The sequence below is a fragment of the Balaenoptera musculus genome, chromosome 7 (assembly GCF_009873245.2).
Source record: "Balaenoptera musculus isolate JJ_BM4_2016_0621 chromosome 7, mBalMus1.pri.v3, whole genome shotgun sequence".
Taxonomy (NCBI): domain Eukaryota; kingdom Metazoa; phylum Chordata; class Mammalia; order Artiodactyla; family Balaenopteridae; genus Balaenoptera; species Balaenoptera musculus.
Genome location: NC_045791.1, coordinates 43834936 through 43850832, shown reverse-complemented (window position 1 = coordinate 43850832; position 15897 = coordinate 43834936). Strand labels below are relative to the sequence as shown.

Sequence of the window (15897 nt, the reverse complement as noted above, 5' to 3'; positions counted from 1 at the left end):
CCTAAGATGAATCCTATCCTCCCCAGTTTATTCAAAGTACTCCATAAATGACCTACCTAGCATTAAACACTCCAAACTTGCTACTCCTTATTTCCAAAGTTTAATCCCTACTAAATCAAAACCCCCTTCCATAACACATGATGACCTATGCTTAGCCTGGAATTACACTGGATTGGTCACATCCCTGTTTTGAGCTGATTCTTGGGGTACCTGCTTCTGCCTCCTGCCAATGGGCTAGATCTCCCTTCACTCTCAAATTGAAAACTATGCCTTATAAAACTTACAATGTTATTTTATTTATTCACAGTTTATAATGCCCTAATAAAAAGAATTTAACGTGTTATAAAAGAAGTTAATGCAGTTATCAAAATTACAAAATGCTTGATTATACAGTTTGACCCAATCTTTTATTTCTCTAATATCAAGAGATTTACATGAGGAAAAAAAGAATTATATGGAACTCATCCTGAGATTCACCAATTTATAAATTAAATTAAAACTGACTGTAGCATACCACTTTTGAAAAGTCAATTCAAAATGTGAACATAGCTCATTATGTACATTTTCTCATAATCTTGAAAGCAGGAAACAACTCTTTCTTTTCTGTATTCTCCTCACAACACCAAATACAGTATTGTGCAAATGATCATATTTCACAATTACTCAAATTACTCAAATAGTTGTTTACAATTGAACAATTACTCAAATAGTTGTTTACAGACAGCTTACCTTCAGAAACCTTTACAATATATAATGAAACGCATGTATAAAATGGTACAGATAGAGGCAACCATTGCAAAAAGAAGATGACCAATTGTTACTGAGCAGATATACAATCAATTTCACCATTCAAAAGGTCAAGATCATCTTGCTGTACAGGAAAAAGGTTGACATTACATTAAATGTCTGTGACATTTTAATCAATCTTAACTTTTTAATGTTATATATTTTGACATAGCAACAGAGAGAAATTTTTCTCCACTTTGTAAAGGAAATAACTCTAAGACAGTAATTTTTTTCACCTTACAGAATTATTGAGATATCCTCATTTAAGTGCCACTGAAGAAGGTAACTAAGAATTTTTATGGTTTGGTTCTCTTGAAAGGTCACAAATACAGTGAAAAATCTAGCAAAATGTTGTGAAACCAATACCTAGAGGAATCCCAAAGCAATGCCAAGAAACAGAATGTACTCATAGTGACTAATACATGCAAATACTGGAAATAAATTCTAACAGATTAAACAGGTTTTGTAGCAACTAAAAGGTATATTCAAATCATTCCAAAACTAATCAAGCTTAAGAATATGGCAGTCTTCCCTGCTAATAAGAATCTAAGCTGACTAAGTAGCCTGAATAACATATAAATTATCGCCAATATCAGTAGGTATAATTTTTAGTGTGCTTTTAATTAAAAAGGAGAAACTGACTCCTTAACTGAATCAAATCACTGTTTCAGACTTCCACTTCAGTCTTTTGATAAATATATTCATATTTAATACATCATTTTACCCTGATGAGCCATTAAATTCTAATCGAGCTATGGAATCACGAAGACAAAACTATCTTTCTGCTGAGAAATGCTGCAACATTTTCTCTCATTTTGCTCATTTAATATGGAATGCCTTGTCAAGTATCTGCCAAGTCCCCTAATACTGAGGCAGAAATATTATCACATAAAAAAATAAAATAAATTTCCTTCAAAATCTGAATGTCAAACAGAGGCACAGTTTCTTACCCAAGCATGTAATTCTGAGGACATGCTATAACAAACAAAATTAAACCTGATAGGGGAAAATGGTTTAAAATAAATAGCAGAGTTTCAGCATAAAATAGATATATAAATCCAAATTCTTTGCTGTGATGATTTTCTACTCTTTGTAGTTAACATGTTTAATGTAGTCAAGTCTTTCCATTTTGAAAATGAAAGTAAACAAATGTAGAATATCTCTGGGTCAAAAACATTAAACAGGCTTATATGTCACCAGATTTCTGTGTAAAAAACCAAACCAAAACAAAAAACAGATTTATCGTCTACTTTAATCTATAAGCAATGCCTTAGCAGATCTCTACATTAAGAGGACAAAGAGCATAATTATTTCAATAGATCTGAGAAATGATTAAAAGTAATGCCTTCTAAAACAGTTTAGATACTGAAATACAAATTTCAGGAAAATAGCTCAGATGCCGATAAACATAATTCTACTCATCACACTTGGGTTGCTGTGTGGTTGCACAGTACGATGGTAGCAACATCTATTTCTATGCTTAAGTAATCCCAGATAAAAATTTTTAATATGTCACTATATACAAGCAGCTAGCTATGGTGTATCCTTATAAGTTTGAACAATTTATGCTATTTTCATCATTTGAAATAAAAGATGCAATTTGACTGTATTCAGGTTTAATCTGGAAAAATCTGTAGAGCCCAAAACCTTGCCCTTAATCACATACAAAGAATCTATTTCCTTACCTCCCACTTCCCCATAAAAAGCTACAGTAAACACAAACTTAAACACACACACATTTCTAAAATTCATATTGTTTAACTGGTGTCTAGTACTATAAATATTACTTGTTCAAATATCCTAAGGAAAATCTAATAATAAACAATTACATTGATTAATATGTTGTAAATGACTAAGAGCTAGAAAAAGCAATAACTCTATAATCTAATGGTATAATCATAATTCATGATGTCATACCTGATGATTTAGAGATTGAAAAGGCTCACAGGTTCCAGACTGCATAACCTTTCTATTTCCAGAGACCCCTAAAGATTGCATTTCCTGTCTTACAAAAGATAATCACAGCCATCTCTATGTCTCAGCATCTTCAGGGCTAGTGAAGAAAACATCAAACAGCAGATCTGTCCATCAGTATCTGTTTAAGTCATCATGAAGATATCAGATCTCATATGCTGTTTATCATCTCCCCTTTGCAGTTACAAACACTGCGTATTAAGGGAGGATGACACAGTTGTATTTGCTGAAGCTGCTAATGCTGTCTGAAAACAGTAAGCTTACTGCTTAGAGCAATTCTGCATCATCCAAACAGAGAATGAACCACATCTTTCAGATTTCCCACTTCTGATAATATAAAGATTTCACATGCCAAGGAAAGTTTGATTTTTTTTTGTCATTCCTTTAAAAATAAGCAACATTCTATTTAATTAAGTGTCTAATGTATCTGTTGCAAATGCCATGTTAAAATGTTAGTTCATAATTATTAGGCAGTTTTCTCCATATATGACTAAGCTTTAATTATTTAACAAGAAAAATTATACTCTAAAAAAGGACTCTTCCCTCCAAACCATGTGTATCATCACTCATCCAACCCGTCAAAATAGAAGTCCCTAAAAATGATGAGTTTTTATTCTGGCAATCTTTGATAATTGTGTATAACAGTAGATAGATAAATAGGTAAATGCATATTCACTTTTTTAATTCTCATGAACTTCATTTTTATTTCATATTCTTCAGAACAACATGCTTCAAATCAAAATAGCTTTTACACTATTATAAAAGGTATAATATCTCCTACAGAGTTTAATATGCAAAAGACAACATGCTGTTATCAAATTCCAAAACTGCATGGTTAAATCTAAATCTAGGACTTAAACCTACATTATTGGCATTTTTATTGTGATTTTTCATTGCATCTTATTTGTGTTCATTAGGGTTCTTGTAATGCTTTCTTTTCCACAAAAGAGTAGAATCAAGGAATTTTAAGATTAATAAAGTAGTCTGATAACAGAAAACCAATATCCTCTAAAATTATAAATGTAAATACTTTCTCTTTACCATGTGATAAAAGATTATGTTTTAGAGATAAAACAAAGACTAAAATTATAATATATTTAATTGAATGCAAAATTGGGACACCAAGTACAATATATTACCCTAAAACACTCTTCGCATTATGTATAGCCTGAATTAATGGATATTTTTTTATATACCTATGAATGCTTTATTTATATACCAGTGATATAAACTAAATGAAATTTAGTGATAGCTAAAGTGCTATACAGCAAATGCTTCAGGTAAGTGTAGACTAATTACGAACCAGTATAAATTTACACTCACAACATTTGATGAGCATATGAGCATAATTTGTATTATCATGGAGACTAGTCAAAATGGGTCTTAAAAAGTGGGCTTCTTTAAGAAGCTGAGGGGTAGGGGGCATAAGGGAGATGTTGGTCAAAAGTACAAACTTCCAGTTATAAGATGAGTAAGTTCTAGAGATCTAAACAGGATAGTGATTATAGTTAATAATATTGTATTATATACTTGAAAGTTACACGATGGTGGTAATTATTTTGCAATATATAAGTGTATCAAATTAACATGTCGTACACCTTAAACTTACACAATGTTATAGGTCAATTATATCTCAATAAATCTAGGGGAAATTATTATACCTTAAATATATCCAATTTTTATTTGTAGAAAGAAATTAGTCTTCTTTAGTAGCCTGATCTACATTATGCTCTTAGAGAAATTATTGCCTCTAACTGCACATATTCAAAGGGTTTGGTATTTTGGCTGTATGTATACAATGACAGACCTGAATGGAAAATCATATGTAGGCAAATATGATTTATATATGCAATATTTACTCTCTTATTGTAAACAAAATAGGTACTCATTCTTTAAGAGCTATCTTAACATCTATCTCCCTTTCTATATTTATTTCTTCATGTAGAAAATATTAAACATCTTCTATGTGTCAGATACTGTGCTAGAAAATCTGTGACAACATAAGATATGCCATCACAAAAGCAGATAATTAAACAAGTATGTTTTGCTATGACAGAAGATTAAGAGGTGATATAAGAGTGATAGCAGGGCATCTGACCCTAATCTAGGGATCAGAAAAGATCTTCCTAAGGAAGTACTGTTAAAACTGAGAAGATCCTGAGCAGATCATATTCAACTAATGCTAAATACAGCATGGTTCGACCATAAAGTTTAAGTAGGACAGAGGGAAGAGACGAGGCTAAAAGGGTAAGCCAAGGTCTAATCACAGGACTCTTCAGAAGCCATTTAAAGAGTATGGATTTAATCTTCAGGGGAATGGTAATCTATCAACACAATCATTTTTGTAGTTTAAGATTATTCTGGCTATGGTAGAGAATCAATCAAGTAAAATAAAACTGGAGAGAGACAAGTTATATAATTTGGGGTAGGAGATAATGATGGCCTGAACCAAAGTGGTGGCAGTAGGAATGAAGGGAAATGGATAGACACCAGATATACTTTTTAGTTAGAAGGAATGGGATTTGGGGACTAAATGTAAGAAATGAGGTAAAGAGAAATGTCAGGGTCAAGGTTTATTCATAACCTCCTAAATTGTTATAGATTTCATTTTGACAAATCAATATACTTTCATCACATGCTCCGTTGCATTGTCATTAATCCATTTCATGTGTATATGTTTAGTTTTTATAAAATAGCCAGAAAATTGTGAGAAGGAAGACTCATCTGACGTTCATTCTTTGTCCTCTTATAATGTGCTTAACTTTTAGCAAAGTTATTATAAATGAATAAATGGGAAATAAACTAAAAATTGTACTTTTCTTTCATATATTGTGTCATAACATTGATATAAACTTTGCTTACATCAGTTACCGGACATTATTAATTAGTATATACAATCTAATTTTCTTCAGTGTTTTCTTGCCAACACACTTAATTGATCTTTGCAATAAGAATATGAAAACCAGAATACAAAGAAGCTCTTAATCTCTCTACCATTTACTTGATAAAATCAACTTAAGCCAAAAAAAAATTCACTTATAATTCATTAATCAAGTAATGGATTAACATATGTTAAATATAACCATTAATAGTAATTTAAACTGGGCTAACCAGTTAAAACTAATAGACACCTATTTTTTAGAAAACTATTGCTCTATGAAAATAAATATTTATTCATACAGTATGCTTACACATAGCAATGTTATTAAGGTACTCTCATAAGAGGAAGGCGCAATGCCTCTACATTTTCCCTAGCAAGTCTATCTAACAAAGGTTTGATTAAAAGCAATGAAGGACAACCAGAATATAGCAAAAGAACCCCTTGGTTTGAATGAAGAAATAACTAAAAGGGTCAAATAAATTTAAAAACTTTGTCTATTTAATTATTTGCTGAACGTCAGACCATCCTGAATAATAAAGGATCAGCATCTTAAAAACAGTAAGAGCTTTATAATAATTATCACATATTTAGCTCTTACTTTTTATGTCTCAGGGACTATGCAATCCAATGCCCTCATTTTACAGATGAGGTAACTGAAATTTAGAGACGTTAAATGATTTGTCTAAGACCAGCTAGTAGCAGAGCCAAGGCCAGAATTCAAAATTCTTGTCTCCTAGTTTCAAGGTTTTCCCCAATATAAATCATTATGTCACTGAGTGAAGTAAGTCAGACAGAGAAAGATAAATATATGATATCACCTACGTGTGGAATCTAAAAAAGGGTACTCACAGGGAACTCTACTCAGTGCTCTGTGGTAACCTAATTGGGAAAGAAATCTAAAAAAGAGTGGATATATGTATACATATAACTGATTCACTTTGCTGCACAGCAGAAACTAACACAACATTGTAAAGCAACTATACTCCAATAAAAAAATAAATAAATGAATTTTAAAAGGGTACAAATGAACTTATCTACAGAACAGAAATAGAGTTACAGATGTAGAAAACAAACTTATGGTTACCAGGGGGTAAGGTGGGGGGTGGGGAAGAGATAAATTGGGAGATTGGGATGGACATATACACACTACTATGTATAAAATCTATAACTAATAAGGACCTACTGTATAGCACAGGCAACTCTACTCAGTACTCTGTAATGGCCTATATGGCAAAGGAATCTATAAAAGGATGGATATATGTATATGTATAACTGATTCACTTTTCTGTACACCTAAAACTAACACAATATTGTAAATCAACTATACTCCAATAAAATTTTTTTAAAAATGAAAAAATAATAAATCACTATGTCTTTTCATTGTCTTCGTAATATATATTTTATCTTCAGTAATTAAAAAACTTTCATTTTAACAGTTTCATATGTTTTTGTTAGATTGAAAAACATAGTAAATATTTCAGAAAAATATCCATAAGAATCAAAAGTTGTTTATTAAAGTTTTTATCATAAAGCATTCTTTTTTCATATTTATTTAAAGATAACTTATATCACATGGCCAGGCCCCACAGCAGGTCTGGAGACAAGCCTTGCCCACCAGTGTGCTGCAGCAGTAGCCACAGCACCTGCACTAAAAGAATTTCCAAACAAGAATTCCTACCCAGCAAGGTTATCATTCAGAATTGAAGGAGAGACCAAGAGTTTTCCCGATAACCAAAAGCTAAAGGAGTTCATCAGCACTAAACCAGCTCTATAAGAAATGGTAAAAGGACTTCTTTAAGCTGAAAAGAAATGGCATTAATTAATAATAAGAGAACATAAAAAAGTAAAAATCCCACTGGAAAAAGTAAATATATAATAAAGGTGGTGGATGAGTCAAGTATAAAGCAAGTATGAAGGTTAAAAGGCAAAAGTATTAAAATTAACTAAAATTACAACAATTAGTCAAAGGATGCATTAAAAAAAGATGTAAAATGTGTCATCAAGTGTATAAAATATTGAGTGGGGGAGTAAATAAAAAGATAAAGCTTTGGAATGTGTTCAAATTTAAGTTACTACCAACTTAAAAAGGTCACTATTTACATAAGATGTTATATGTGAACCTCACAGTAACCACAAAGAAAAGCCTATAGTAAATACACAAAAGAAATTGCAAAAGGAATCTAAACATAGCACTAAAGAAAACCACCAAAACACAAGGGACAAGAAAAAGGGAAGTAAGAAACAGAGAGGAACTACAAAACAGCCAGAAAGCAAATAACAAAATGGCAATAAGTACATATCTATTAATAATTACTTTAAGTGTAAATAGACTAAATTCATCAATCAAAATTCACCACATAGAGTGGTTGAATAGATAAAAAAACAAAATTCACCTATATACTGCCTACAAGAGACTCACTTCAGAAGGACACACACAGACTGAAAGTGAAGGGATGGAAAAAGATATTTCATGCAAATGGAAATGAAAAGAAAGCTGAAGTAGCTATCCTCATATCAGACAAAATAGACTTTAAAACAGAAAAATAAAAGACAAAGAAAGGCATTACATAATGATAAAGGGGTCAATCCAGCAAGAAGATATAACACTTATAAGTATATATGCACCCAATGGAGGAGCATCAAGATATATAAAGCAAATATTAACACACTTTAAGGGAGAAACTTAAAGCAATACAATAATAATAGGGAATTCTAACATCTTACTTACATCAATGGATAGGTCATCTGGGTAGAAAATCAATAAGGAAATATTGGACTTAAATAACACATTAGACCAGACAGACTTAATAGACTTTCTATCCAAAAGCAGCACAAAACACATTCTTCTCAAGTGCACATGAAATATTCTCCAGGATAGATCACATATTAAGTCACAAAATAAGTCTCAATAAATTCAAGAAGACTAAAATCATATCAAGCATCTTCTCTGACCACAATGGTATGAAACTAGAAATCAATCATAAAGAAAAAACCGGGAAAACCCACAAAAACATGGAGATTAAATTACATAGAGATTAGATTACATCCCACTGAACAACCAATGGGTCATCAAAGAAATCAAAGGAGAAATCAAAAAATACCTACAGACAAATGAAAACAGAAATATGACATACCAAAATCTATGGGATGCAGCAAAAGTGGTTCTAAGAGGGAAGTTCATAGCAATATAGGCCTTCCTAAAAAAAACAAGAAAAATCCCCAATAAACAATCTAAGTACACCTAAGGGAAATAGAAAAAGAACAAATGAAGCCCAAAATTAGTAGAAAGAAGGAAATAATAAAGATCAGAGGAGAGGTCTGCTTCTGTTTTTGTTATATTCACTAGTTTGTTGTATATTTTTGATTCCACATATAAGTGATATCACACAGTATTTGTCTTTCTCTGTCTGACTTGTTTCACTTAGCATAATGCCCTCCAAGTCCATCCATGGTGCTGCAAACAGCAAAATTTCATTCTTTTTCATGGCGGAGCAGTATTCCATTGTGTGTATATACATCTTCTTTATCCATTTATCTGCTGTTGGACACTTACATTGCTTCCATGTCTTGGCTATTATAAATAATGCTGCTATGAACTTTGGGGAACATGTATCTTTTCCAATTAGTGTTTTTTGTTTTTGGTTTTGGTTTTTTTGGATATCTACCCAGGAGTGGATTTGCTGGGTCATATGGTAGTTCTATTTTTAGTTTTTTGAGAAACCTCCATATTGTTTTCCACAGTGGCTGCACCATTTTACATTCCCACCAACAATTTAGGAGAGTTCCCTTTCTCCACAACCTCACCAACATTTGTTATCTGTGTTCTTTTTGATGACAGCCATTCTAACAGGCATGAGGTGAAATCTCATTGTGGTCTTGATTTGCATTTCCCTGATGATTAGCAATGTTAAGCATCTTTTCATGTGACTTTTGGCCATCTGCATTTCCTCTTTGGAAAAATATCTATTCAGTTCTTCTGCCCATTATCTAATTGGGTTGTTTGTTTCTTTGATGTTGAGCTGTATGAGCTGTTTATATATGTTGGATATTAGACCCATTATCGGTCATCTCATTCATAAATATATTCTCCCATTCAGTAGGTTGTCTTTTCATTTTGTCTATTGTTTCCTCTGTTGTGAAAAGCTTTTAAGTTTAATTAGGTCCCATTTGTTTATTTTTGCTTTTATTTCCTTTACTTTAGAAGACGGATCCAAAAAAATATTGCTGTGATTTATGTTGTGTTCTGCCTGTGTTTCCCTCCACGAGTTTTATAATATCTGGTCTTAGATTTTGGTCTTTAATCCATTTTAAGTTGATTTTTGTATATGGTGTTAGAGAATGTTCTAATTTCCTTCTTTACATGTATCTGTCCAGTTTTCCTAACAACACTTATTGAAGAGACTGTCTTTTCTCCATTGTATATTCCTGCCCCCTTTGTTGTAGATTAATTGACCATAACTGTGTGGGTTTATTTCTGGGCTCTCTATCCTGTTTCATTGATCTGTGTCTGGTTTGTGCCAGTACCATACTGTTTTGATTACTATAGCTTTGTAGTATAGTCTGAAGTCAGGGATCATGATTCCTCCAGCTCTGTTCTTCTTTCTCAAGATTGTTTCAGCTATTCAGGTTCTTTTGTTTTTCCATATAAATTTTAACAAAAAAGAAGCTGACTCACAGATATAGAGAACAAACTAGTTATGACCAGTGGGAGGGACAATAGAGGAGTGGAGTGGAGGTATAAACTATTGGGTGTAAGATAGGCTCCAGGATGTATTGTACAACATGGAGAATACAGTCAATATTTGGTAATAACTGTAAGTGGAACATAACCTTTAAAAATTATATAAAAATAAAAATTTAAATAAATAAATAAAAATTTTTAAAAAGGACACATACACTCACACAAAGATCAGAGGGTAAATAAATGAAATGGAGACAAAAAAATAGAAAAGATAAAAGGGAAAAGAATCTGAAGCTGTATATCTGAAACTAACACCATATTGTAAATCAACTATAGTTAAATTTTTTTTTAAAGATCAATGAAACTAAGAGCTGTTTCTTTGAAAAGATAAACAAAATTAACAAACCTTTAGCTAACTAACTAAGAAAAAAGTAGAGGACTCTCATAAATAAAGTCAGAAATGAAAGAAGAGAACTTATAACTGATACTACAGAAATACAAAGGATCATAAGAAACTTTTATGAACAATTATACACCAATAAGTTGGATACCCTAGAAGAAATTAATAAATTCCTAGAAACATACAATCCTCCAAGACTGAATCATGAAGAAACAAAAATATGAATCGATTAATTACTAATAAGGAAACTTAAATGGTAATCAAAAATCTCCCCAACAACACAAGTCCAGGACCAGAGGGCTTCCCTGGAGAATTCTACAAAACATTCAAAGATTTAATACTTCTACTTCCCAAGCTCTTCCAAAAAACTGAAGAGGAAGGAAACTTTACAAACACATTTTGTGAAACCAGAATTACCCTGATACCAAAACCAGATAATAACACCACAAAAAAGGAAAACTACAGTCCAATATCCTTGATGAACACAGATGCAAAAAACCTTAACAAAATACTAGTAAACCAAATCAAACCATACATTAAAAGAATCATACACCATGATCAAGTTGAATTTATTCCAGGAATACAAGGAGGGTTCAACATCTACAAAATAAACATGATACATCATATTAACAAAATTAAGGACAAAAATGATATAATCATCTCAATAGATGCAGAAAAAGCATTTAACAAAATTCAATACCCATTTATGATCAAAACTCTCAACAAAATGAGTATAGCAAGAATGTACCTCAATATAATAAAGACCATATATGACAAACCCACGGCTAATGTTATTCTCAATGGTGAAAAATTGAAATCTTTTCCTCTAAGATCAAGAAAAAGACAAGGATGCTCACTCTTGCCACTTCTCTTCAACATAGAATTGGAATTCCTAGCCACAGCAATTAGGCAAGAAAAAGAAATACTGAGCAACCAAATTGGAAAGAAAGAAGTAAAACAGTCATTATTTGCAGATGACATGATATTATACATAGAAAACCCTAAAGATGTCACCAAAAAAACCCGTTAGAAATAATAAATAAATTCAGTAAAGCCACAGGATACAAAATCAAGATACAGAAGTCTTTGGCTTTTCTATTCACTAATAATGAGCTATCAGAAAGAGAAACAGACAAAATGTTCCCTTTTAAAATAGCATCAAAAAAAAAAAAAATACCTAGGAATAAATTTAACCAAGAAGGTGAAAGACCTGTACACCAAAAAGTGTAAGACACTGATGAAAGAAATTGAAGAATATAAAAATAGATATTCTGTGTGCATGAAATGGAAGAATTAATATTGTAAAAATGTCCATACGACCCAAAGAAATCTACAGGTTCAATGCAATCCCTATCAAAATTCCAATGGCATATTTCACAGAACTAGAAAAAATAATTTTAAACTGTGCATGAAGAGACTTCCCTGGTGGTCAAGTCGTTAAGACTCCACACCTCCACTGCAGGGGGCACGGGTTCGCTCCCTGGTTGGAGAACTTAGATCCTGCATGCTGCACAGCATGGCCAAGTAAATAAATAAATAAAATGAAAATAATTTTTAAAAAATAAAATAAAATAAATAAAATGTGCATGGAACCACAAAAGATCCCAAACAAGCAAAACAACCTTGAGAAAGAAAAAAGGTGGAGGTATCATGCTCCCTGATTTCAAACTATACTATAGTGTTCAAAACAGTATGGGTATCTGAAAATGAAATTAAGGAAACAATCCCATTTACCATTGCAACAAAAAGAATAAAATACCTAGGAATAAACCTAAGTAAGGCAACAAAAGACCTGTATGCAGAAAACTATAAGACACTGATGAAAGAAATTAAAGATGATACAAATAAATGGAGAGATATACCATGTTCTTGGTTTGGAAGAATCAACATTGTGAAAATGACTCTACTACCCAAAGCAATCTACAGATTCAATGCAATCCCTATCAAACTACCAATGGCATTTTTCACAGAACTAGAAGAAAAAATTTCACAATTTGTATGGAAACACAAAAGACCCCGAATAGCCAAAGCAATCTTGAGAAAGAAAAACGGAGTTGGAGGAATCAGGCTCCCTGACTTCAGACTATATTACAAAGCTACAATAATCAAGACAGTTTGGTACTGGCACAAAAACAGAAATATAGATCAATGGAACAGGATAGAAAGCCCAGAGATAAACCCACACACATATGGTCACCTTATCTTTGATAAAGGAGGCAAGCATATACAGTGGAGAAAAGACAGCCTCTTCAATAAGTGGTGCTGGGAAAATTGGACAGGTACATGTAAAAGTATGAAATTAGAACACTCCCTGACACCATGCACAAAAATAAACTCAAAATGGATTAAAGACCTAAGTGTAAGGGCAGACACTATCAAACTCTTAGAGGAAAACATAGGCAGAACACTCTATGACATACATCACAGCAAGATTCTTTTTGCCCCACCTCCTAGAGAAATGGAAATAAAAACAAAAATAAACAAATGGGACCTAATGAAACTTAAAAGCTTTTGCACAGCAAAGGAAACCATAAACAAGACAAAAAGACAGCCCTCAGAATGGGAGAAAATATTTGCAAACGAAGCAACTGACAAAGGATTAATCTCCAAAATTTACAAGCAGCTCATGCAGCTCAATATCAAAAAAACAAACAACCCAACCCAAAAATGGGCAGAAGACCTAAATAGACATTTCTCCAAAGAATATATACAGATTGCCACAAACACATGAAAGGAGGCTCAACATCATTAATCATTAGAGAAATGCAAATCAAAACTACAATGAGATATCATCTCACACCAGTCAGAATGGCCATCATCAAAATATCTACAAACAGTAAATGCTGGAGAGGGTGTGGAGAAAAGGGAACCCTCTTGCACTGTTGGTGGGAATGTATATTGATACAGCCACTATGGAGAATAGTATGGAGGTTCCTTAAAAAACTAAAAATAGAATTACCATACGACCCAGCAATCCCACTACTGGGCATATACCCTGAGAAAACCATAATTCAAAAAGAGTCATGTACCACAATGTTCATTGCAGCACTATTTACAACAGCCAGGACATGGAAGCAACCTAAGTGTCCATCGACAGATGAATCGATAAAGAAGATGTGGCACATATATACAATGGAATATTACTCAGACATAAAAAGAAATGAAATTGAGTTATTTGTAGTGAGGTGGATGGGCCTAGAGTCTGTCATAAGAGTGAAGTAAGTCAGAAGGAGAAAAACAAATACCATATGCTAACACATACATATGGAATCTAAAAAAAAAAAAGTCATGAAGAACCTAGGGGCAGGACGGGAATAAAGATGCAGACCTACTAGAGAATGGACTTGAGGACACAGGGAGAGGGAAGGGTAAGCTGGGACGAAGTGAGAGAGTGGCATGGACATATATACACTACCAAATGTAAAACCAATAGCTAGTGGGAAGCAGCCACATAGCACAGGGAGATCAGCTTGGTGCTTTGTGACCACCTAGAGGGGTGGGATAGAGAGGGTGAGAGGGAGGGAGTTGCAAGAGGGAAGAGATATGGGGATATATGTATATGTATAACACACAATTGTAAAGGAATTATACCGCAATAAAGATGTTAAAAAAAACCCAAAAACAGTATGGGTAATGGCACAAAAATAGACACGCAGATTAACGGAACAGAATAGAAATCTCACACAAATGTGTACAATTAATTTATGATAAAAAGCAAAGAACATACAATGGAGAAACTATAGTCTCCTCAATAAATGGTGCTGGGAAAACTGGCCAGCCACAAGCAAAAGAATGAAGCTAAACCACTATCTGACACCATACACAAAAATTAACTCAAAATGAATTAAAGACTTGAATGTAAGAACTGAAACCATAAAATTCCTAGAGGAAAACATAGGCTGTAATCTTATGGACATAAGTCTTAGCAATGTTTCTGTGGATTTGACTCCAAAGGCAAGGGAAACAAAAGCAAACATAAACAAATGGGACTATATCAAACTAAAAATCTTCTGCACAGTGAAGGAAACCATCAACAAAATGAAAAGCAACCTACTGAATGAGAGAAGATATTTGCAAATCATATATCTGATAAGAGGTTAATATCTGAAATATATAAAGAACTTCTCATGCAACTCATCAACAACAAAAGAAAACAAGCAACCTGATTTGAAAATGGGCTGAGTAGCTGAATAGACATTTTTCCAAAGAAGACGTACAGATGGCCAACAAGCAATGAAAAGATTTTCAGTATCACATCATTATTAGGGAAATGCAAACCAAACCACAGTGAGATATCACCTCACACCTGTTAGAATGGCTATTACCAAAAAGACAAGAAGTGAAAAATGTTGGAGAGGATGTGGAGAAATGGAAACCCTCTTACACTATTGGTGGAACTGTAAATTGGTGCAGCCACTATGTAAAACAGTATGGAGATTCCTCAAAAAAATCAAGACTAGAATTATCACTTGACCCAGCTATTCCACTTCTGGGTATTTAAGTGAAAAACATGAAAATACTAATTTGAAAAGATATATGCACCTCTCTGTTCGTTGCAACATTATTTACAATAGCCAAGATATGGAAGCAACCTAAGTGTCCATCAATGGATGAATGAATAAAGAATATGTGGTATATATACACAACGGAATACTACTCAGCCATGAAAAAGGGATGAAATCCTATCATTTGCAACAACATGGATGAACCTAGAGGGTATTATGCTAAGTGAAATAAGACAGAGAAAGACAAATATTGTATGATTTCACTCATATGTGAAAGACAAAACAAACAAACAAAATAAAACAAAAAATCAAACTCATAGATCCACAGAACAGATTAGTGGTTACCAGGGTGAAAAGGGTGGGTGGAGTGGGCAAAACAGATGAAGGGGGTGGATGGTGATGGATGGTAACCAGACTTGTGGTGGTGATCACTTTGTAGTGTATACAGATGCCAAATTATAATGCTATACCCATGAAACTTATGTAATTAAAAAACTTATTTCAGACAGAGCCAGGCTACAGGCTCGGAGGGCCATGGTGGGCAAGGACCACCAGTGGCAGGGCAGCATCCTCCACGTCATGCTCATTAGCACGAAGCAAACGCACGCGGCTCTGCAGGCGCCCAAGGCACGGATGGGCAGCATGCTGGGCTGCTCCTGTGGCTCGGATC

The 15897-nt window shown here is 33.2% G+C and overlaps 1 protein-coding gene across 7 annotated transcripts in view; it reads right to left on the bottom strand.

The window, feature by feature from the left end:
• SLC4A10 (solute carrier family 4 member 10) overlaps positions 1-15897 on the bottom strand; it is a 302199-nt gene that overhangs the window by 217632 nt on the left and 68670 nt on the right. For 6 of the 7 annotated variants that reach the window (XM_036858555.1, XM_036858558.1, XM_036858562.1 and 3 more), the window contains exon 1: positions 2704-2965. The exons of the other annotated variant lie outside the window; for it this stretch is intronic. In XM_036858555.1, coding sequence (XP_036714450.1) covers positions 2704-2784 — 81 coding nt within the window. In that variant the 5' untranslated portion in view covers positions 2785-2965. Of the gene's footprint in view, positions 1-2703; positions 2966-15897 lie in introns of those variants that run through there. 7 annotated transcript variants of the gene reach the window in all.